The sequence below is a fragment of the Macaca fascicularis genome, chromosome 2, assembly GCF_037993035.2.
Source record: "Macaca fascicularis isolate 582-1 chromosome 2, T2T-MFA8v1.1".
In the NCBI taxonomy this organism is placed as follows: Eukaryota; Metazoa; Chordata; class Mammalia; order Primates; family Cercopithecidae; genus Macaca; species Macaca fascicularis.
The window spans coordinates 82,608,271-82,631,498 of NC_088376.1; the positions used below are offsets into that span (position 1 = coordinate 82,608,271).

A 23,228-nucleotide genomic window follows, 5' to 3' on the forward strand; every position below is an offset into this window, starting at 1 on the left:
TCAGTTGGTCTTCTAAACCAAGTCTAATAGGGCAGGCTGGTCCATCTTTCTTCCATGGGTGATGCTCAAACAGGAGTCTTGATCTGGAATCATTAATTCCTGCAGGTGCTACTGCCATTAGCTTTGTAGAGGCTAGTTTTTCAGTTGTCTGAACACTTGCCATGGTCAGGAGCTGTGGGTCTGGCTTAGCTGAGGATTTCAACTTGGCATGGCTAGAAAACGGTTTAGCAGTAGAGGAAGGTGGTGCATCTCTGCCAGCCAAGAAGCATTTCAGCTGCTGCTTAGCAGCATACTGATTTTGCTTAGCTGGAAGAATAGGTGGATTATTAAGGGGTTGATGCTGTACCTGGGAGTAGGATCACAAAATTGAATTACTGATCTAAGAGAAAGAGGCAGATGTTAGAGACATAGCTATGTAAATATGGATCATGTTTACAGATATAAGGGAATGTGATAAAAAATTCTTCATCACAAATCAAAACAATTTTTTCCACACACTAAGTTTTAAAAGAAAAAAGTTTTTTTCACAAAAAAATACATGATCACTATAAAGGATTTAAACAATATGTAAAAGTACAAAAAAGTTTTTAAAAATCCATTTTTTTTTACTTTCTCCCATAAACCACTATCATTAACATTAGGACAACATTATATCAAACGTTTTCTGTACATATGTCAGATAGGTTAGACAAATACAAAGAATTATTTTCAGAAAAACAGGATCTCATGTAAGAAATCTGGTTCTAGTAATATTGTATTCTAGATAACTTGAAAAAAGTGTGAGCTATCAATATATAAAAATTCTGGGTAAAAATACAAAATAACCCCAAAACATCCTTTTAAATGACTAGCTACAATCACCACAAAATAAAGGAAATCACTAGATGCCAGAAATAATGATTGAACTGAAAACCAGCATGTTACGCACATGACCTCACACAGTGACTCCCAGGAAAGGTTGCTGATTTGGTTGGAGTTATTTTGTTTGCTTTACCTGTCTGGCTATCACCTTTTTTTCCCTCCCATCCAAGCAGTTTTTATTAAAATAGCTCAACATAGCGCTAAGTTCCTGAAAATCCTTTCTTAGTCTAGTAGTTAAGCAAATGAAGGAAGTGTGGGTAGAAGAAACACGAATGACCTCTGATCCTAAAAGTGAATACCACCACCACAAGTCTGAGGTTAACTGTGCATCTGCTGGTAGTATCATGGTGAACAAAGTTATGTTAGTGACAATGTTAATGATCAGTAACAGGGTCCAGGCATGGACAGGAACTGATTCTTCCTAGAATTCTATAAATCCTTAATCACATTATTCAACAAAAAGGTCACTAAAAATCCTCATGCCACAAATTCAATTGGATGAGTATCAGAAAAAAGGTTTTTTCTATCTTCTGTTATTTCCTATAAAAGTCCATTGCAACCACAAAGATATACCAAAAAACAAAACAAAACCCCACAAATGGAGGACGGTATTTTGCCATTTCTCTACAGAAATAATGTTATGGTTCTTCCAAAAGCAAAACATGTATCTTATGATGAATTGTTTTCCAACTTTGCAGCACTGGGTTAACTCTCCACTTCTATCAGACAAACTCATTAGAGTCAAAAGCCTGGCCAACAGGGTGAGGCTACACTTGCTTACTTACCTCCTTGGCCCATGCTGGCTTCTCACTAGGACTCATTCCTTCTTTGTAATGGTACAGTGGCTTCTTCTCCACAGGCCTCTGCTCCTGCCGCTGATGCTGAAGGGAAACTAAGTAGTCTCTTTCTTGCTTTAGCTGCCTCTGCAGTCTTTCTGCTTGTCTCTGTTCTTCCAGTTGTTTGCGCTTATATTCCTGTCCAGATCAGGAAAGAGGAGCAAAGAAAAGGCCAAATCATCACATAGAAATCATCGGCCAGTACCAGTTAAGTATGCAATGGAGGCAAAATAATGCTAAATAATGAAGGATCTTAATACTAACAGAATGACAGGAGGATGTCAGGATGTACCACAGAAATAAGCTACTGCCTTGTGTTAGTATCTACACAAGAATGTGTCATTTAATGAAAACGCTATTGCTTTAAAATGGCAATCCCTACCGAACCCCATCAATTACAAAATGACTTGTCCCTGATGAATTAAGTACACGTGACGAAATGGCAATAATGAGGACATTTAAATGGTCAGCATACAACCCCTAGAAAAAGTCACCCACTTCCTGATCTAGTAATTAAACCACTCACACATGTACAATTAAGTACAAAACTAAATAAGCAGCCAAAAGATACTGCCTAAATCATCTTTCATTTAATAAAACTTGGACCTACAAAGGCCATTAGCAAGCTTATGTACAGGCTAAAAAATATCAGAATGCCATTAAATAAAAAGTTCAGTTTTACACCAAAAAGCCCATCTGGAGAGCAGTGCTATAATAATAAAAAAGTGCTGTACTTCAAGTGGAAGCTGCATGAGCAAGGGACACAAAATGTTCCCATCATAAGGGTAAAGCTAATAGTCTGTAAATGAAATATGACCGTAGAGCTGGTGGGTTCTTATGGGAGAGGCGCATTTTGCTGTGATTGTATTGCAGCGTGTTGCAAATGGCCTTAAAAATTACTCTGCAATAAACACAGTGGGTCTCAAAAGCAGTTTGTACTTATAATAAGGCTGGATTCATACTCAAGTTTTAGAAATAAATGGAGTTAATAAAGAATGCATAACAACTGTATTAAATGTATTAGGACTCAGCAAAATCAATCGGAAAATGTATTAATTTTCTATGAGGTTTTTGAGGTCCCTGAGGCTTGGAAGATCCCCTCTTCTGCACTGGCATGTTAGAAGGACACACACACACACACACACAAAAACACTTGCAAGATGAACACAGAGCAGGTCAGCTGGCTCTTGGCTTTCCCATTACCAGAAGTAGAGCTTGTTCATGCAGTAGCTGCTGCTGCAAGATCTCTAACTGTCTCTGCTCCTCCTCTAACTGTCGCCTGATGTATTCCTGGAGAGGTAGGCAGCAGAGAATTCAGAGGAACAGAAAGAAAGAGAAATGAACCAGTAATTTCAAAGGTGACAAGAACTGCTAAGTAAAGTATAGAAGAAAGGAGGGGGAAAATACCCAAATACCTCCTTACAAAGCAGGAAGAGTATGTCACGTGGAAGCAAATGCATTTCAGCATAATGAAAAGCACAAGCCCCTCTACTTGTAACAGCTGACTGAGATGGCTCAGCATTTTACTGCTACTACTTGGTTTTAAGAAGCCCAGCTACATGTTAAAGCTTTTCATTCCAGGGTCCTCTCTTTATGGACTACCTGGAATTAACAGTGCTATAAAGTTCACAGGCTCCTGTGCAAGCAGCAGGGATAAGACAATTGTTGAATGCCATCGTGCACTGTCTCTGTAATGGAACCATCCTGCCGAGTTTCACTGTGCTGTCAGAATGTGATTCTAGCAGAGAGGGGCCTGCAGCAATAACTCAAAGTCATAAAGACCAGAGATGGCATGAGTAGAAAAGCTCTTCTGAAGCAGTGAAAGAGTGGGACTTGGCTGATTTTTCATGCTTCAGTGCTACCTTCGAATCAGATACCAAGGGTTGGGAGAATCAGAAGATCCGGGTATGTCAGGAAACTCTGGGTAGGAAGCAAGGCTGAATGAGTGGGCAATGCCAGGGCTGTGCATTTGGCTTCTTGAATAGGCGAGCATAATTGCTTGAGGAAGAGTAAAAACCCATGTAAACTGAGCATTCCTCAGAAAAGGTGACCCACGCCCCAGAGACGACTGGTGCTGGGGTTCCCAGGGGGCCATCACTGGGGCTCCTGGTCCCAGCTGTACCTGTTCGTGCTCTGCACGCCTCCTCTCCTCTTCCCGGCGCATCTGCTCCTCATAGTGCCGGCGCTGCTCCCTCTCCTGCTGCTTCCGCAGCTCCTTCTCTCGCCTTTGTTGCTGTGGGGCAACAAGCAGACAACCATGAAGGCAACAGGCCCTCGTGGGGGTGTCAGGGAGCCAGCAGGAAAAGCTGTTGAACCCCAGACACGAACTTTTAATGAGAGATGCCTAAATGCTCCAAGGCTCTTCTCTCCTGGGCTGTTGGGGGGTACACTGGCAGGGAGTGGGTGAGACAGAGATTCAGTGTCATGCTAACATCCTGCCATTTACCATGTAAGTGGACTCTCACCAAGAAGTTCCTGTTAAGTGTGTTCTCCCCACGGCTGGTGAGGGTTTTCAAGTCAGGGGTAGAAAACACCAATGCAAACAGGTTATTTATTACATATCATCAAGCTGTTTATCAAATTACTTCACACTGCTTAAGTCATTCAATCTTTTAACACCATGTAACACAAAAATTTCAGAGTATATAAAAATCAGAGAGGTGAAGTGACATATTCAAAGGCATACAGAATTGATGGCAGAGGATGCAACAGGATTTACTGACTCCCACCTAGTCGGCTACCTTTTCTCATATATCATGCTGCCTGTCTGTGTTTTCTGGAGTATTCATTATTAAGTGTCAGTTTCAAGTTCTTGCTTGAATAAGACCCTTATGCTTGGGAGTCATCATCATCATCATCACCTCATACAATTACCATACCTCCAACAGTGGACAGTGTGATAAACAGCTTACATGCTTAATTTCATTTCATCTTCACAAAAATAAGTAGATGTCATTATTATTCCCATTTGATCTGAGAAAACTGGGGTATGGAGATATTGAGTAATGGTTCAAGGTCACACCCAGTAAGTGGTGGAGCTTGATTTCAAAGCCAGACAATGTGAGTCCAGCATCCGAGCTCAATCATTACAGAGAAGCCAGATGAGTGATAGGAAGATTACAAAGTATCTGGCTCTTCATTATACTCTCAGGAAAGGAGAACATTTTAGAAGTCAGAACTAGGCCAAGCAGTTACAGGAGCCATTGGTTCTCAAGTAGGGGCAGTGCCATTACCTCTCGCTGAAGCATTTGCAACTATCTAAGGGCATGTGAGGAGTATTTTTGCTGGTTCCGATGACTGAGGAGCATGATTGGCATTTAGCATGAGAGGCTAATGATGCCAAACATCCTGCAATGCACAGGATTGTCACATATTACCAAGTGTTTTCTCATACATCATGGCATTAGTGTGCCTTTTGAGAGAGGCGGCTGGCCCTTTGTGTCAGATCCTTTACTGGCTTTGGGATTTCTTTTTCCTCATATATGAGGTTCAGAGGGGACATACCAGGGGGCCCATTCCCTTGTAACATTCTCAATACGATTTCACTGCATGGCTCAGGAAACATGAGGTACCTACCCAGAGGAGAGTAAACTGTGACTGTCTCACACTGGTAAGTTAGCTCTACACAACCAGGGAGATAGTTTTGTACACAAGTTTTGTGTCTCAGCCCCAGCTAAACCAACTACAGAGATTCAAAATGCCAAAGAAGCTCATGGGGAAGCCTTCCCGATGGAGCTCCTGCAGCAATCCTCTGGACCTGCTGTCTTCCAATAACCTCTGGGTCTTGGGAGATAAGCTGCATCTCTTAAGACTCAGTTTCTGTCACTTCCAGATCAACAGTGATTTGTCCATCTTAGATTGCAGGCGAAGGAGAGCTATTGGAGGACTTCATGCAGCCAAATGACTTGATCAGACTTGCATTTTCAAAAGGCCTTCCCATCAGCCATGGAAAGGGGCAACACTAGAAACTGAAAAGCAGTGCAAGGCCATTCTGTGGATCTAGGCATAAAATGATAGGGCATCGATGATTTCAGCCAAGGCGGGATGAGAGTCCATGTTTGTAATCACTGCTGAGGATAGAGACACAGCCAAGAGGAAGAAAGACTAACTATACAGATTTCTGGTCATTCTAATAGGACTTCAGTGGACACCAATTTAGAAGCAGAAATTAGAATTAGGCCAAAATAAAATAGGCAGGATTTGGTGACGATAGGTTGTAAGAGGGCAGGTGAAGTTCCGGGCCAAGGGGAAACTGGACGATGGGATAGAGAAGAGCAGGAAAAGCAGGAGTGGGGTGGGTACCAGCATGAGGCAAATCCCAGACATGCGAGTATTTGTTTTACAGAAAAATAATATAGGAAGATGCGAGTAGAAAACATCAGCATAGACACGGACTGAATAATTTGGATTACAGACCCAAAACAGAGACATTTCCAATACTCAACCAAAGTGAATCAGTGCCAGCACAGAGAATAAAATAATTATGTGTACAGATCTGGATCCTGGCAGGAAATAGCCCTAATTTAGCTAACATTTCAAGTTTCTTACTCCAACCATCCATCTCTTTCTTAAGGAAAGGAAAATAATCAAGTCCTTTGAAGAGTTAGCTGATTTTCATGTGAAGGATTTATACATTTTGAACCCCTTTGCCAGGAATCAATACTGGTTTATAATTACATGCCACTCAGGTTCCCGTGCAAGGTGTATACAGTATTGATTGCAACTCAAGAGTGTCTGGGCTTCCCAAGTACTCTGTAGTTTCTGCGAAAGACACTCAAAAGTAACTAATAATTAATAATGATCTCACTCGGATCAGCCGCCGCTAACACATGGAGGCATCTGCCAGGGCTTCGGTTCCTGTGGTGAGGCTGGAAAAATGAATCACTTTCCCAGCCTTCTGAGGGCACCCTGCCAATTTCCAGCTGTTGTGTCTCAATGTTAATGCCATTCCTGAAAAAATGTTTGCTTTCTCTCCTCCTGCGCATGGGGCTGTTTGAGGGAGGGGATATATAAAAACATATCAATGCAAGACCAAGTCCCTGGCCTCAGGCAGACACCTTTACAAAGCTTTGATGACTCTTGCTAGAAGCAGCTCTCTGAGGGCAAGGCCAGTGCCTGATTTCTGCTGTACCCCAACCCCTCACATGGGGGCCTGGCACCTGGCGGGTGCACCTAAGAGTTTGTCGAGCTGAACAGAGTAAGAAACTTGAGGAAAAGACAACACAGTATCCTCTTAAATTTCTTTGTAGAATTTTCCCTCCTATCAATACTGATGGCATGGCTATCTTTCCATACCTCATAGTATGGTTATTTGAGTATATCTTACCAACTTTGCAATCTAGATTGAAAGCTGTTTGTGGGCAAGATCTCTGTTCCACTTATTTTTATCTCCCATTGTTTCCATATCAGGCCAGCCACCAATGATATCTGTTGTGTTGAATACTGCAAATTGGATAAGTAATAGAAAAGGCGAAAGCCCTGCAGAGCTTTGTACCAGACCTTTGCTCTTTGATGCCCTTCTTAAGTAGCTCTTATTGGCTGGAACATTCTTTTATGTTGAGCACAGACATAACTGGAGAATGTTCTTCTAAAAAGAGTCACCTATAGTTGGCACTGGCATGTACCTGTTTGCCATCTTAGAGAAAGGCGTGAAAAATAAGGGAATAAGAGTCTAAGCTGGAAAAAAAGGGAAAGGGGAGAATCAAATAGCATTCCTAGATCTTATTCAAATTATGCATAATGAAGATAGTGGTCCTGCTATCAGAAAAGAATGGCTTAAACCAACTACTCTAAAACTGTTGGCAGGTTCTCCACCTATATTGAACTGCCTAGAAGTACATTTTCATCCATGTCTTCTTGTAGGCATTGCCAAAAGTTATATTCCTTAAAATTGGACATTCATTGGCTTTTTATAAGTTTCTTAATTATTTTTCCTGGTGGGGAGATCATGGATAGAACCTACTGTTAAAGTTTTCCAGGCCCTAACAATTGTTGCCTTACTCTATGGAGTAGATAATCAGGGACTTCATATCCCTTTTGTCTTCTGTTGGTGTTCACCAAGGATAATTTCTTTCTGGGACAATTCTTTTTTATTTTTATTTTAAAATATTTAAAATTTCTTATTTTAAATATTAGAGAAAGGCATGAAATATTTAAAATTTCTTTTAAATATTTATGATTGACATGTAATAATTGGACATATTTATGGGGTAAATGTGATGTTTAGATACACGTATAAATTATGTAATGATCAAGTCAGCATAATTAGCATATCTACCATCTTAAACACTTACCATTTCTTTGTGATGAAAGTATTCAAAAACTTTTTATAGCTATTTTGAAATATGTAATACATTGTGAATTCTAGTCATCTTCTTATGCAATAGAACACCAGCACTTATTCCTCTCGTCTATAGCTTTGCAGCCATTGACGGGTCTCTCAGCACTGCCCCCTGCCAATCCTCTGGTAACCACTATTTTACTCTCTCCTTCTATGAGAGCGACATCTTAGATTCCACCAGTGAGTGAGATCGTATGGTATTTGTCTTTCTGTACCTGGCATATTTCACTTAATATAATGTCCTCCAGATTCATCTACATTGCTGCAAACAACAGAATCTCACTCTTTTTTATGGATGAATAGTACTTCATTATATATAAGTACCACATTTTCTTTATTCACGCATCCACTGACTGACACTTGGGTTCATTCCATATCTTGTCTATTGTGAATAGTGCTGCGAAACAAAGCAGCACAGCTATCTCTTGAACACACAGACTTCCCTTCCTCTGGCTATACAGTGGTGGGATTGCTGGATCTGGGGATCTACTGGGGGCAGTTTTGATCTTCCCTGTGAACTCTCCCCTCAGGCCACCTCTAGGTAGAGGCTGTGTGGATGCACTTTCAAGCATGTGAATTTGTTAGTTAATTTTAATGAGGGAATAGTAATTTTGTCCCCCCTGTTCAGGGGGCCCTCAAAGGTAATACATGTGTCCCAAATTGGCTATGTAGAATTTTCACTGTTTAAATTCTTTGCAGAGAATATTACCTCAACCCTTAAATTCTGAATTGTTATTAGAGGTCTAGTTGTAAGAAATAATCCTCATGCATGTTCCTCACAAGAGCTGTGGAGTCAAGTCTTACCTTTTTATTTTTTTTCTTTAAATGCTCTTCCTAGATTACTTTAGATAAGCAGAAAAGTCTGCACTACAGTAGGGTGTTCTAGCTCTCACAGAAGTGACTTTGGTGAATTGCAATGCCATAAAATTGCATTTTATGATGTCTTCAAAATAGATGAATAAAGCTAACCACTGCATTTATGCCGGGAATATTGCCTCAGACATTATTCATTGCACTACTTACTAGGCAAGTGTATAGTTTTCAGTGTGATCTCAGAAAGCTTGCCTGAGTAACTGATTTATCTGATGGACAACATGAATCTCAACCACTTCACATTTGTCTCTTTTCTCGAGTGTCAGGCCTCAGAGCAGATTAGTGACCGCCCTGGGCAACAGCGCTGATGCCACGTTGTGCAGGCATTCTGGGCACTGACCCCGCTCCTGCCTGCATCTTCTTTCTTTCTTCTACTTTATATTCCCTTCTACTTTGTCTCCTTGTTTATTTTACTTTTAATTAAAAGTATTAATCTCTTTAAGCCACCTTAAGTCCCCTTGTGGAATGAGGAAAAGTCATGAAGAAGAATATAAGCCAAAAAAATGAGAAACAAACCTTGGCCCTGGTCCACCTTTTATATACATCACATTTCCCATTATATGGACTCAAGTGATATCCACATCTGAGAATTAATATCCTATAGCCGCAATGCAACGTGTCATTGGGAGAGAGGAGTAGGCAAGAGAGGCAACAGGGAAATAATAAAATGGTTTGGAAACACTAAGACTAGATTCTGGTCCTGCACTGCCACCGATACAAACACTGAAGACCACATAGCAGCGCTCTGTAAATATGTGTTTGATGGCCGGGTGTGGTGGCGCACACCTGTAATTCCAGCACTTTGGGAGGCCAAGATGGGTGGATCACCTGAGGTCAGGAGTTTGAGACCAGCCTGACCAACATGGTGAAACCACATCTGTACTAAAAATACAAAAATTAGCTGGGTGTAATGGTGCGTGCCTGTAATCCCAGCTACTCGGGAGGCTGAGGCAGGAGAATTGCTTGAACCCGGGAGGTGGAGGTTGCAGTGAGCCAAGATCGTGCCACTATATGAGATCATGCCTGGGTGACAGAGTGAGACTTCATCTCAAAAAAATAAATAAATAAATAAAAAAGTGATGAATGAATGAATGTTGTTTGACCTTGAGTAAGTCACCTTCAGCTAAACTTTCAATGAGGGGGGAGATTAAGTAATCTTGCAAATCTGTTCGTTCTAAGAGCAAGATTATGTTACATTGCAAAGCAAAAATCTAACCAGAGTGAAACGAAGCAGAATTCTTATTTGCCCTTGGAGAGCTCCTGTTGCTTTTCATCTTGGGTGACCTCCTGAAAGTGGTGAGACGAAACCCCACTGTGACAGTGGAAGACCCGAGTTGGCCTCCAGAGGACAGGAAAACGGCTGGTGCAAGATCAAGTCAGGCTCCTTGGGAAGTACCTCAAACCATCCCCTCCACCCAGGGGCTCTCTGTTCAAAGACACTCAGAATGAAAGGACCCAGTGTGGTCTTTTGAATTGACTGCACATCACACATGCCCCCTCACTTTAAATAGGACTGTTCTGTATAAGCTTCATGGAGCTACACTTGTGATGAGAGGTATTCCAGCTTCTGGGCATTCCGTTTTCTCATTTAACATATCCTAAAGTTTTAGTTTTGGAAAGATCATTGCAAACCAATGACTATAGGTAAGGGCATGATTCCTTGTGACTAAAACTGGGGTTCCAAACCTTTTTTTATGTAAGGACACAAGAGTGATGGGGAAGCAGTCTGGCACCTCTGAATTCACTATATGACAATGAAATAAAAAGAATGCTAACTCTGAATAATAATGAAGAACACTTACGTCGTGCATCCTATGATGCCAAGCACTGCACTCATATTAACTCATTTAATTCCCCCCAAAACCCTTTGAGGCAGGTAATACTGTCATCACCCCCATTTGACAGATAAGGAAACTGAGGCACATCCAGGCCAATGTCTTGCCCAAGTTCACTCGGTTGGTAAGTGCAAGGCCAGGACTTATACTCTGTGCCTGGCTCTTGCCATGCTGCCTCGTTTTGGTCCACAAGAAGCAGGTTGACACATCGTATATACAAAGTAAAAGATACTGTCCAATGCTTTTTAAAGCTGCCATTTTCCCCTCTTTCTGTCTTTACTTGTTACCTACCTTTTCTTCACAGAAATAGTAATCAGAGAACATTGAGAAAGCTAGACAGGCTGGATATAACTCATTCCTTTCTTTCTATACCTACTTTATACCATGAGAGAGAAACTATCCAACCTGCCCTTTGAGAGCTTTCCTGAAAATTAACTGCCTAAATGAAGGCTTTTCTTTGTGCTCACAGACCAACTTTTCGTAAGCAGACAGCCCCATGGCTAAGCACTGTCAAGCACATGTGTGCAAGCTGGTCTTTACGGACACAGAAAGAGGAATGACAGTTCTAAACAGACTGAGCTTCACGGAGACTTGCGGAAGAATTTTCATCCTGCTTCTTCTATGGATGCTAGTCAATGTGATTATTCACAAGCTCCATAGTGTCTCTGAGTCTCAGTTTCTCCAGAGAGAACAACCACATGGGATTTCCCGGGTGTCATACAGAGGAGCAAGAATGGCTTGATGGACACCCCTAGTACCTATGATTCTGAATGTCAGTGTGAAAGTCAAATGCAGATGAAACCCCCAAATTCCTACTGTCATCATTCTGAGGACTTAGTATGAGACCCTCAGATTGAGTCCTATGAAGACAAGCCAGTCAGTTTATTAACACAGTGTTTACAGAGCGGGCCACACCAGCACTCCCGAGATGATACTAAAGATGCTAACTTATATGTAGAAAGGTTGCAGGAACTGGGAGCATTTGTAGAAAAACATTATTAGTGTCTTCACACATTTCTGGAGCAGATATGCAGGGAATTTCAGTTTTATTTGGCACAACCTGTAATAATGCAGGGATATCACAAGAACTTGAATCAATGAAACGGTAAATTTTCCAACATTAGGAGTTGTTCAAAAATAGAATGTGCTGCCTCAAGCTCACGGACATACAAGGTAAGATTATATGTTAAACAGGTTAGATAACCCTGTTTGAAGAATATTGCAAAAGGAATTCTTGCTTTGAGAGAAGAATTGGCTGAGATCACTTTTGAGGTTCCTAATATTCCCCAGCCTCCATGATTCTATAAAACCACTCACTAAAGAAACAAGTGTCAAAATAAAAGCAATTCAACTTAAATATCATGTGAAATAAGATTTCATGTGAAACTATTTTGTTGTCAGAGTTCTATGGTTAGGAATAACTAAGAAGACTGTGAACACACAAAACATACAGACTAGATGTAATAAAGGTGGTTCTGTGAAGACCCTAGACAACGGAAGGTAGGTCTGTGTGATGTCAGTTGCGTGCAGGCACTAAAAAGCCATCCCTACCTTCCATGCAAGGTACTCTAGATACACCAAGGATCAGCAACTGCCTAACTCCGGGTTTTTTTTCAGTATGAAATGCTGTTAAGTATAAAACACTAGCGTACTCTACCTTCTTATGTCTTAAAAGCATAGGCAGGAGCTTGGGCAAAAGGACTCCAGATTTCAGTATCATTTTACACTATAAGATAGGGATGTCAGCCCAACTTCCGCACTGTGGCAGGAAACCCCTCCCATCACAGGATCCAGGTGACAAAGCGGACAAAGTCAGAACTCCTATGGCACAACACATAAGTTAGAACAAGAAGCCCTTTGGGGATCCACTGAGAGGTGGGGTTCCTTATATCCATGCAGATGACATAGCTCCCTGAAACACAAGTGTGATTACACGTGCATGCCATTACTGACCATTATCCAAAGCCCATGGGCACGCTCTGTCCTGGACAATAAGCATCTGATTTGCCAGGCTGGTTCCCAGCTGTTTCATAATTTCTGTTCAGTTATTGAAATAACAGAGCAAAAGCCCAGCTAGAAAGTGTTCAGTCTTGTGTTGATGCTAATGACATCCAGGAATAAAAAGCTGCGCTGCCTCCAACTAGCCAGCCACTGCTCACAGGACACACTGGGACACCTGTGGTTAAAGATTAAGTGAATTAAAGACCACTTCTCGGGAGTGCTGATGTGTTAACACTCCAGACTCTGAGATGGGAGAATTATTCTTGCTCACAGTGCTTTCCTCTGGCTTGGGGCCTGGGAGTGTGGTCCAGTGGGTAGAAATGCTGCACTGGTAAAAACCCACACGATTTTCCTGTCTCCTGCTTCTGCCCACTGCACTTGCTCAGGCTGCAGTCAGCTTCAAGCCCTCACCCTGGAAAGAGATGACCCAGGGCAGCAATAACAAAGCAGGTAATGAGAAGCAAGATTCTTCCCTTCACATGTAACACTCTCCTTGAACTTCCTCAGGTGTTTACTCAGTTGCCAGATACTGTTCTAAGTGGTCTGTATGTATTACAGTCCATTTTGTAAGTGGCCAAACTGAGGCATAGAGAAGTCATGTCTTGCTCAAAATTACAAAGGCAGTAAGTGGCAGAGCTGAGATTCAAACCCAGGCAATGTCTTACTGAACTGCCATGTTCTCACCTTTTTGGTGAAAGGGTCACTCGTAAGGTATTATTTCCCTGATGCAAGCTTGTTATTCACTCAGCACAAGATCTCTGTTTCCTATGAACCTTATTTAGATATTGTTAGGAAATGAAATTTCATGCAGCCACTTGGTGGCAATGATGGGATCATAATTATATGGTGTTGGAAATGACGGCAAGAAATTCTGATAAGATAATCCATCAGAAGGCAGTTTCTCCAGGGGAAGGTCCTCTAGGTTTTACTGGGAAAAGGAGGCTTCCCAAGGTGGCAGTTGACCCTAGTAAACAAGACATCCACAAAAGGATGAAGAATGGGCTGCCTCCTTGTCCTGACAAGGCCAGGACTGCGGGCTAAGTCACCAGCAGATAGACTGCCCAGTAAGACATAATGAAAATGTGCTCTGGAAAAACGCCTTCAAAGGGGATGAAAAAGTCAAGGTTTTACACTAAACAGGGAAGGTACATTAAGCAGTTAAGGAAGACAGGGAATGGGGAAATGCTATCTATAGAGAGCACCATTAAAATGAAAAAATTAACAGCACTATACTTTGAAATCATCAGTTCCAAACTAACAATAAAATATTCACCCAAGAATATCAATCCAGTTTTTGTGTTAGGCATTGTGCCAAGTCCTCTGTATTTATGGTTTCATTTACTTCTCAACAATCCTGAAAAGTAAATATTTTTTTTACCAAATGTGCATATAAGGAAGCTGAGGTTCAGAGAGGTTAAGTAATTTGCCCAAGACCACACAGCTAGGATTAAACCTTGGCCTTGGCCTGTAAAGATGGTGTATTTTACCTCTACATGAACCTAAAGCTGGCCATCTAAGAACTATTAGACATTTATTGCTCTTAATGATAGAACTGAATTCTTCCTAGTATTATAACAAATATTCTTCCCAAAGCATGGAAAGAAGCTTACCTATTTACATTTATTTTAATAAATCCAAAAACGTTTTACTGCAGCACATAAAGAAGCTCAAACTTTGGAAATTTGTTTCCCTGACTTTGGTCAAAGGCACCTACAACAATAGCAGGAACAACTCGTATTTCTTGAGGGCTCACTGTGTGTTAGTGATGTCGGCAGGCTTTCTATGAATTAACTCATTTAATTTTCACAACAGCCCTGTGAGGTAAATGCTATTGTTATTTCTTGCTTTACAGATGAGGAAACTGTAAAACAGGAAAGTTAAAGAACTGACTCAGGTCATGCGTCTAATAAGGAAGAAAGCTGGGATTTGACCCCTGGCAGTCTTAGGTTCTAGACTCCATGCTGTCAACCAAAATACAACTTCATGCTCAACAGAATTTTACCAAATGCTCTGCTGTCCCAGGACTTCCAGAGCATCAGTATGCTGTCCTGCACTGTGAGTTTTAAAGAAACTTGGCAGCTTCCCCACTATCTCACCACTCTTTTGTGGGTGGGGGCTGTCTAGGAGCATTTGGAAGAAGCTACTAAGGTTCGAAAGAACAACCTTCCACACCAGGGCTTCTCTGGGTTTGGGCTTCAGCTTGCACAGCTGAGCTGCTGTGAGACTGGCTTGGTTACCCTAAGAGAAGAGTGAATGGTGACCAGACACGGTGGTTCACGCCTGTAATCCCAGCACTCTGCAAGACTGAGGCAGGCAGATCAATTGAGGCCAGGAGTTTGAGACCAGCCTGGCTAATATGGCAAAACCCCATCTCTACTAAAAACACAAAGACTAGCTGGGCGTGGTGGAGCATGCCTATAATCCCAGCTACTCAGATGGCTGAGGCATAAGGATTGCTTGAATCTGGGAGGCAGAGGTTGCAGTGAGCTGAGATGATCGTGCCACTGCACTCCAGCCTGGGCGACAGAGTAGACTCCATCTCAAAAAATAAATTAATTAATTAAAAAAAGAGAAAAAAGGAAAAATGTATGGTAACAGAGAATGTGAACAAAAAGCTGACAGCAAATGGATGAGCATGGAATTATGAAAAGTTCCAACACAAGCATAAGGTGGGTCTCATTAAAAGTATTGAAGCTGAATTTGAAAAGTCCTCAAAAGTGAGGTCTGTCCAGCTTCTGGCAATCAATAAAGTTCTTTTATATCCATTTTTCTGGTTAATCCTCAGGACGACTTTGGTGGTGGGAACAAGCTTTGCTACTGACCTCATCTGTAGCGCTCAGGAAGTGGAGGTGCAGGGAGAATAAGAACTGCCAGGGCACGCAGGTAGTAGTAGTACATGGTGGCCCTCAAAAATTGACGTTTTTTTCACTCCAAGTGCAGATCTACTGACTCCCTGGGCAGGTTGCTTCCCTTCCCAGAAACAGACAGGAAATGAAAGCATTTCTAGGAAGTACTACACAAAAACTATGTTTGAAATATCCTCTTTGTCATTCGAAACCAAAAGATGCTACTGTCTTCCTGACCTCTGAGCAGCATTCTGCAGAGCTGGCCCCTTTAGCTCCATCCTTATGCTTGAATACTAAATCTTTGCTTCTATAGCATCAAACTCTCCAGGCATTCTTTCCACTTCCCTTATCAAATTTCTCTGCTGTCTCTTCCTTGCCTGTTCTAAGTTCTTAGAGCTCAGGCCCACACTCTCTTCTCATGTGTACTTTTATTACCACAAACCAATAATTCCTATTTTTCTTATCTTTGGCCCCTCTTCTGTGGCCATCTCTACATAATCCAACAGCATGGATTGGACTACTATTACTGTTGGCTGCTCTTCCTCATCCCTGATGTCTAATCAACTTGCACATCCTGCATGGTCCACAGGCCACATTTGTCTCAAACATGTCCACTTTTCTCAATCCCCACTCTACCATCATCTGTCCAAAGCATCATACTCTCTGGCCTGGACTAACTTGTCTCCTCCACTTACTCTTGCTTCTTTCCAGCACTTACCCTGCAGCAGCCAAAGTTTCATTTGAAAAAGGCAGATCTTATTCTATTCCCTTAGTGAAGACACATCAATAGTTTCCCACTCTTCTTAGAATAAAATTCAAAGTGATCAACATGGTCTACAAAGCCCTGCATGACTGTGCCGTGGCTTCCCTGCCTGGTGTCTCTCCATGCCTCACTCCCTCCTCTAGCAGGACTCCGACGGACTCCGACCAAGCCAGGTGAGCCTCCCACCCTGGGGCATGCTCTTTTAGCATGCCACTCTCCTCCACCACGGCAGTCATTGCTGTGATGATAAATGATTACTTGGCTGATTATTTGCTTCGTGACTGTTTCCCTCACAGATCTAATCGTCACAATGGGAGCCTGTATTTCTAGTGTCTAGCATGGTGCCCACACAACAGAGGTGTTCACTGAATATCTGTCAAATGATCACCTACAGACCCCGGGAAAAGGTTTTCATTCAACCTCACGCTTAAAAACAACAACAACAATTGAGTCCAACATCCTTGAAAGCCTCAGTCACGATAAAAAGTTAGAGGCTTAGAGCGAGTTTACATTTTTAGGCTGCCAGGTTCTTACTTTGTACATTAATGCTCCACGATTACTGGCCAATAAGATACAGGTGATACCTCTTCAAAAAAAAAAAAAAAAATTCATGGGATGGAGCCAAAGTGTATATTTTTTGGCCAGATAGAACTGGTTATTTTTATAACTGGACAATGTTAGGATGGTCTTGAAGGGCACTACACGAGAATGTTGGTGTCCTGAAAAGTCTCGAAAGAATAAAACGTACTACCAGGGAGCAGGTGCTTCTGAGGTCTATTTGATTCATTCCTGTGACTTAAAGGCATGCTCCCCAAAATGAAGGTATAGAATGCTCTCAGTATTTTGAAACACATATATAAATCACTAATATCATTTCAAAACTCTTGAGTAGAATCAAACATCACCACAGACTTGCTCAAGTTACCAAAGTAGAAGCCTTGACCCCTGAAGGTTCCCATTCTTGGATCCTAACTCCATGATACAGAATAAAACAAGTTGTATTTTGTTCATGCCAAGTAATAGAAATTTTTATTGAGCTGAGTAAAACTAGAAGAGGTCCTCCTTGTACTTTTTCTCACCATTGATGGACTTGTTCACTTTAGCTGGGTTTCATCAAGTTCCTGGAGCTTTGTTATAGGTTGTACTTCAACACTGGTCAAAAGCTGAGTCTTCTCTACACCATTTAATTGGCCTGAAGCCACATCCTTTTCATAAAGCTGATCAACGACCACATTCAGTGTATATTCAAAGTCCTTCTAAGAATATACAGACACTGATTTAGCGAGCTTAGCCAAATCCACATGGTTACTCATAGATAGTAAAGGACGTGCAGGGCTTCCTTAGGAAACCTCTGGTGGGAGGTGACATTTGAGATCACCAAATCCAAAAGCTATAACATACATAGTCATGTGTGACCAAAGGAGTAGCTAAGTGGGAATGCTTTTCCTACAAAAGGAAAAATGACTCACAATGAAGCTAAATTCTCAAGCTGAACTATGGGTTTTAACAGTTTCTATGTGACAATGTAGTCCAAGTTCCTACTCAGGACACCAGAAACACGACTGATCACCAAAGACCAGGGAAGCAGACATAGAAGGGGACATGGCAGGAGCAGGACACGACAGAAGAGTTCCTGGTGGGAGAGAATGTCATGACCTAGGGGTTCAGAATTTACAGCTGTCTGAGTACTTAGTATTCCTTGTTCTTCTCCACTGTGCTATGGACTAAGATGAAGGATCAAAAGAGAAAGCTGGTATAATCTATCAATGCTCTGTGGCCAGAAGCATTCCTGCTTCTGGTGCAGAGCCAAGGCTCATGCCCATTGGTACACAGAGCAAAAGGCTTATGTCCTCATGCATGCTGGCTGACGTCTTCTGTGAAGCCAGGATTGACAGGGTGTGTCTCTGTGGATGCACATGCCTCAGTCAGCTGAACTCTGACTTGCTCCATGGTAGCGGTTCGATCAAATGCCACAAGAGAAGAGACACAAAGGAGGCCTTGGCAATAGCTCTGACTGGGAGCATGAGACAGAACCCAGGTCAAAGGTGAGCATCTGTTGGGCACAGATTCTGTGCCCTTGTGCAGAACTTAAATGTTCAGGGTAAAAGTCCATAGACATAGAGACCAGGTGAAGGATGTGAAAAGCATACCAACTCTGACTTATCAGTGGAGAGACAGAACATATGCGGTGACTTGGTGCTTAGTCTCTGCAGGCCAATCCCCTGGATCTGAAACCTGGTTTTCTTCTCAACCTTTAACAAGTTACTAACCTCTCTAAGACTCAGCTACATTATCTTTAGACTGGAGATTATTGTGAAGATTAAATGAGACAATTCGTGTAAAGTACTAAACACAGTACCCTGCAACATCGGACCAATTACTTCCCTCCCTGAACCTCAGTTTCTTCTTTGTTAAATGGGGATTATACGAGTTTTGCATGAGAGATAATCGATATAAGAAAAGAGATAAGTATAGTAGATGAGATAGTGGCTATAAGCAAAGCATTCTGCCTGGTACTTGACACACTAAAGTCACTCAATAATTGTAACCATTGAGTATTACTGTTGCTGGTCTGAAACTGATATCCGAGGGACATAATGAGGTTGATGGGATTTACTGCAAACTGGAACTGAGGCCCTCACTAATTTAAACCAGGGAGGCTGGACCTTGATGTACCATTTAAAAAGCAATCTGCTCCTGGTGACTGCAATTCACCACCCTCTAAGTCTTCAGTGGCCACCTGACAAAGCAAGTGAATTGCTGCAAGCCCATTAATGAGAAGCAAGCTGGTGTTTGGGGAACCTGTAAAATTACTACCCCATTACCGAGCAGTTCGTGCGCCCTTCATCTGCTGCCCAGCTTCCCCAACAGATATGCTCTCTCGGTTTCCTAATTGTCTAGAGGCTTTGATTTATCTGGCAGAGGAAGGAGGCCTGAGAGATTTGGGCAAAGTTCTGGGAAGGAGGCTTTCACAAATGTCTGTAAGACCACAAGGTGAGAGTCTGGCCCAGGACAAGGCATGCAGCCAACTGTGGCTAGCAGTATGGCTTCCCACACAGATAAGCAGTGTCTGCTGCTGAAGGCAGGTCTTGCCCACAGGCTGGAGGACAGGCCCTGGGTACTAAGGGATGTCTGGGAAAGGATCTGTGAAACATTCTTCCTAGCATTCAGAGCATCAATAGGCAGGTCCTACTCTTCCATACTTGAAATTCCACTTATCTGCTTATTTGCTGTGATCTAGTTAACACCTATATTTCACCTCTCAACTACTCACTCATTCATTCATATTTTAATTTACTCATTCCACAAATATTTATGAGGCACTTATTACATGCTAGAGATACATCAGGGAATAAGAGAGAGAAAATCCCCTTGTCCTGATGGAGCTTAAATTCCAGTAGGGACATTCAGGCATGTAAAAGTACATGTAGAGTATATTTGAAGGTGCTAAGAGCTGTGTAAAAGTAATAAGGCAGGGCAGGGAAATAGGACATGCTGGAGGGAGGGGCTGTGACTTTAAGTAAAGCTTAGAAGGTGCTGAGAAGGTGATATATAGCGAGACAGGAAGGGGTGATGACCTTCACCTGCTTTTCTGAAAAGACCACACCACTGCAAAAAGCAGGGAAAGCTTTTTGTTTGTAAGCGCATTCAGGACTTATCTGCCCTTGCAGTGAAGCTCTTTGTGCCTCCAAGCTCTGTGTGCTCACGGGTGGGATGTGGGCCCCCAGGGAACACCTAGGGAGTGACCACAACTGAGAGGCTTGGGGTCTGAGGTGGCCCGAGAAGGTCCTCACCTCCTCCAGCCGCCGCCTCTGCTCCTTCTGCTCCTCAATGCGCTTCTGACGCTCGGCCAGCAGCTGCCGCTTGTGCTCCTCATTCTCCCGCTGCTGCTGCTCCAGCTGCTGCCTTCGTAGGGCCTCAGAACGTTCCTTGTTGGCCAGCTGCAGCCTCAGAAAGTCCCTCCGCAGCGTCGACTCCCCTGGCAGATTCAGGATGGAGCTGTGGGCAGGAGAGAGTGATCAGGATCCCACGTGGGGCAGAGGCCATGGCTACCAAGAGGCCTCGGAGGAGGAAAGCAGGACAGATGATTCACCCACACACAGGGAAAGAAGAGCACAGGCTCCTAGATCCTCCACCAATTCACTCATTCACCCCAAAGAAACGGCATCAGGATAAGACACTTGCCTCCCTTTCAGTACGACTGTGGCAAACAAATGCTGCTTCCATCCACAGAGGGATGTCACATTCTCAGAGTTGTCACCTTCTCCAGGACTGTCCACACCACTCCCTCGCCCTTGGGACGTGGCAAAGATTTGTTTTTAAAGACTTTAGCCAGTGTGCAAGCCATGAGCCCCAGACTAGATTATTTTCAATAAAAATGGACAATGGTGGGCAAAAAGGGAACCTACTCTACTTAGACAAGCACAGATCGGCCTCACCCATACGACTCCCTCACGTCAAACCCCATGAGGCAGAGGCCAGACTGCTCCTGTGAAGTCATGATGAGCCAGCGATGGAAAACCCTTGAGTCAAGGTCGACACAGAGCCAGGATCTGCGCCCAAGCTTGCTGAGTCCAAGTCAGGGTTTGCCTGACTGTACCACACTTAAAGGGCTTGGTTTGGCTCTGGCCACAGCGGGTGAGGCTAGGACTTCAACCCAGCTCATTGGATCCTAGATTCTGTTTAGGCAACAGTTTTCTCTTCTGTAAAATGGTGGTTGTACATGAATGTGTGTGCATGCGACTGAGATCGAGAGGATGTAAATAAGCTCTACCTACTTTGCTGGTGTTCCTGGGCTGCCCTACTCGCAGGTGAACAACTAAAAGTTACAGACCCCTTGATTCTGCACAGCAGCCTAAGAGGGAGCTGAGAAATGACTTCTGTTTATTCCAACCTAGCCCTTTTAATCTTTCTGGAAGCTTCCGTTTGAAATAAATCTATTAAACACATATTTACGGAGCACCTGTTATGTGGCAGTCACTGTAGTAGGCTCTAAGGATATGGCAGTTGCTAGATAAATTCCCTCTTTAAACTTATCTTCTTATGGGACACACATACAGACAAATAACTTCAGGTATTAATAGGCTCTATAGAAGACCAAAATTGTAATTGTTTAAGAGTGACAGTGGCGGGGAGCTGAGGTAAGCTTTGAGGCCCTACTTTTTAGACAGGTGGTCAGAAGACCTCTCTGGGAAGGAAGCAGTTGATGAAGAAGGAAGAATGTTCCAGGCAGAGGGAAAAGCAGGTTTAGAGGCCTGAGGGGAAAACAGGTGTGCACCCTATTTTTGAGCAACTGAACACCAGCCCGGCTTCCCAAAGCAGAGTGAACGAGAGGGAGAAGGGTACGAGAGGAGGTCAGAGAGCTAGGTGCGGGCCGCCACAGCCGTGCAGGCGCAGGAAGGTTTTATGTAGAAGAGCAACATGAACAGATGGGTTTGGCTGCTGAATGGATGACCTCCGCGAGCAGTACAAGGGCAAGCACAGCAAGTCGGACTGCTGCTGCAGAGTGGTTCTGGGGTGGGGACACCACCCAGGACGAGAGCAGAGGGGATGGAGGAAGGAAGGAGCATTTGAGGACAGAGGTCACGAAGCCTGTGGGCAGATCTGACGTGGAGTAAGGGATGACTTGCAGGTTCTGTTTCGGTGGCTGGGTGACAGTGGTGACAAGAACAGGAATGAGGAATGCTGGGGGAGGAGCAGGTTTGGTGGCAGTTGACAGGAGGACCAAGGATCGATTTTGGAGAGTGGTTAGTGTGCTGTGTGAGATACTGCCATGAAAAGACATAAAAAGGCTTTGTTCGTGATGTTCCATAGACAATGCTTGGTGTCTACTAACAAGCCTTCTCTAAAACTTAGAGCCTTTGTGTCAAACTCTGAAACCCCAAATGATGGCGTTTATCTACACAGGCCACTTGCCCTGTGCAAAGGGGAGGGGGCTTGGGAACCCAGCCTCCCATGCACACGAGGATACTCCATTAATATTAATTGATGTTGAATCAATGTCAGGAGATCTGAGCTGTGTGAGTGACTCAATCATTAACTCTGTGTGTGACCTGGTTGCAACCCTTAAGCTGTCACCTCATTTCTAAAATGAGATAACCATTGTCCTTTTCTATTTCTCAGGATTTCATGAAGATTAATTAGATATGTCCATAAAAACAGGACTTGGAACATAATCTTCAGCATGATATAATGACATGTTATAATTATAGAAGTGTTAAGGTGAGGCTGAGTGGCTCACTGAGTGACTCCCATTCTACAGTTCAGCAAGTGTTAGAAAGATAGGGTTTCTCAGTTCTACAGGAAGTGGTCAGAAGGCTGACACAGTCCTCTGGATAAGCTTTTGAACACTGGTGTACAACTTCTCTGAAAGCAGGGCATTTGGTCCTCTGCCTTTCAGGAATGTTCATTTTCTGTGTCACTACTTGGCAATCATCTTCTTTAGGCAGCGAATCCGGGGGCGGCCAACATGCTATGTATCAGATGGTAGGAAAGAATTATTCGGTCTTTGACCTTGAGGAATCCTGTGGCAGGTGAAGTGAGAAAAACTGGATGGCTCTGAAAGCTCAGTTCCATCTTCTTATAGAGGCTTAGCAAGAATACAGCTCAGTAGGTCTGAGTTAGCATAACAGAAGAACACAAGGTATCTGGCTCATTCTAGCAGTGGTGGCTAAGCTGGCCCCTGTTCTGGTCAGAAAGCTCTCCCTCAGTGATACAGGAACTGATCCTTCAGGACATTAGTGTCCACTCCTTGGATGGTTCGAGGAGAGAGGCCATACCTAGGTGAGTCTTCTGCTTGTGCAATTCCCCCCAAGCCTTACTTCACAGGTATACTGCATGGCACCATGGGATGTGGGCTTGCCCTCCTTGACT

At 43.0% G+C, this 23,228-nt stretch overlaps 1 protein-coding gene across 17 annotated transcripts in view; it reads right to left on the reverse strand.

Moving 5' to 3' along the window:
- Window positions 1-23,228, reverse strand: part of TNIK (TRAF2 and NCK interacting kinase) — a 409,008-nt gene that overhangs the window by 81,130 nt on the left and 304,650 nt on the right. For 12 of the 17 annotated variants that reach the window (XM_074031398.1, XM_074031397.1, XM_045385097.2 and 9 more), the window contains 4 exons: window positions 20,150-20,354; window positions 3,820-3,930; window positions 2,901-2,987; window positions 1,647-1,835 (listed from right to left, as the gene is read on the reverse strand). In XM_074031398.1, the coding sequence (XP_073887499.1) occupies window positions 1,647-1,835; window positions 2,901-2,987; window positions 3,820-3,930; window positions 20,150-20,354 (592 nt within the window). The remainder of the gene's footprint in view (window positions 1-1,646; window positions 1,836-2,900; window positions 2,988-3,819; window positions 3,931-20,149; window positions 20,355-23,228) is intronic. The other 5 variants (XM_005546378.4, XM_005546377.4, XM_074031396.1 and 2 more) reach the window with 1 other exon arrangement.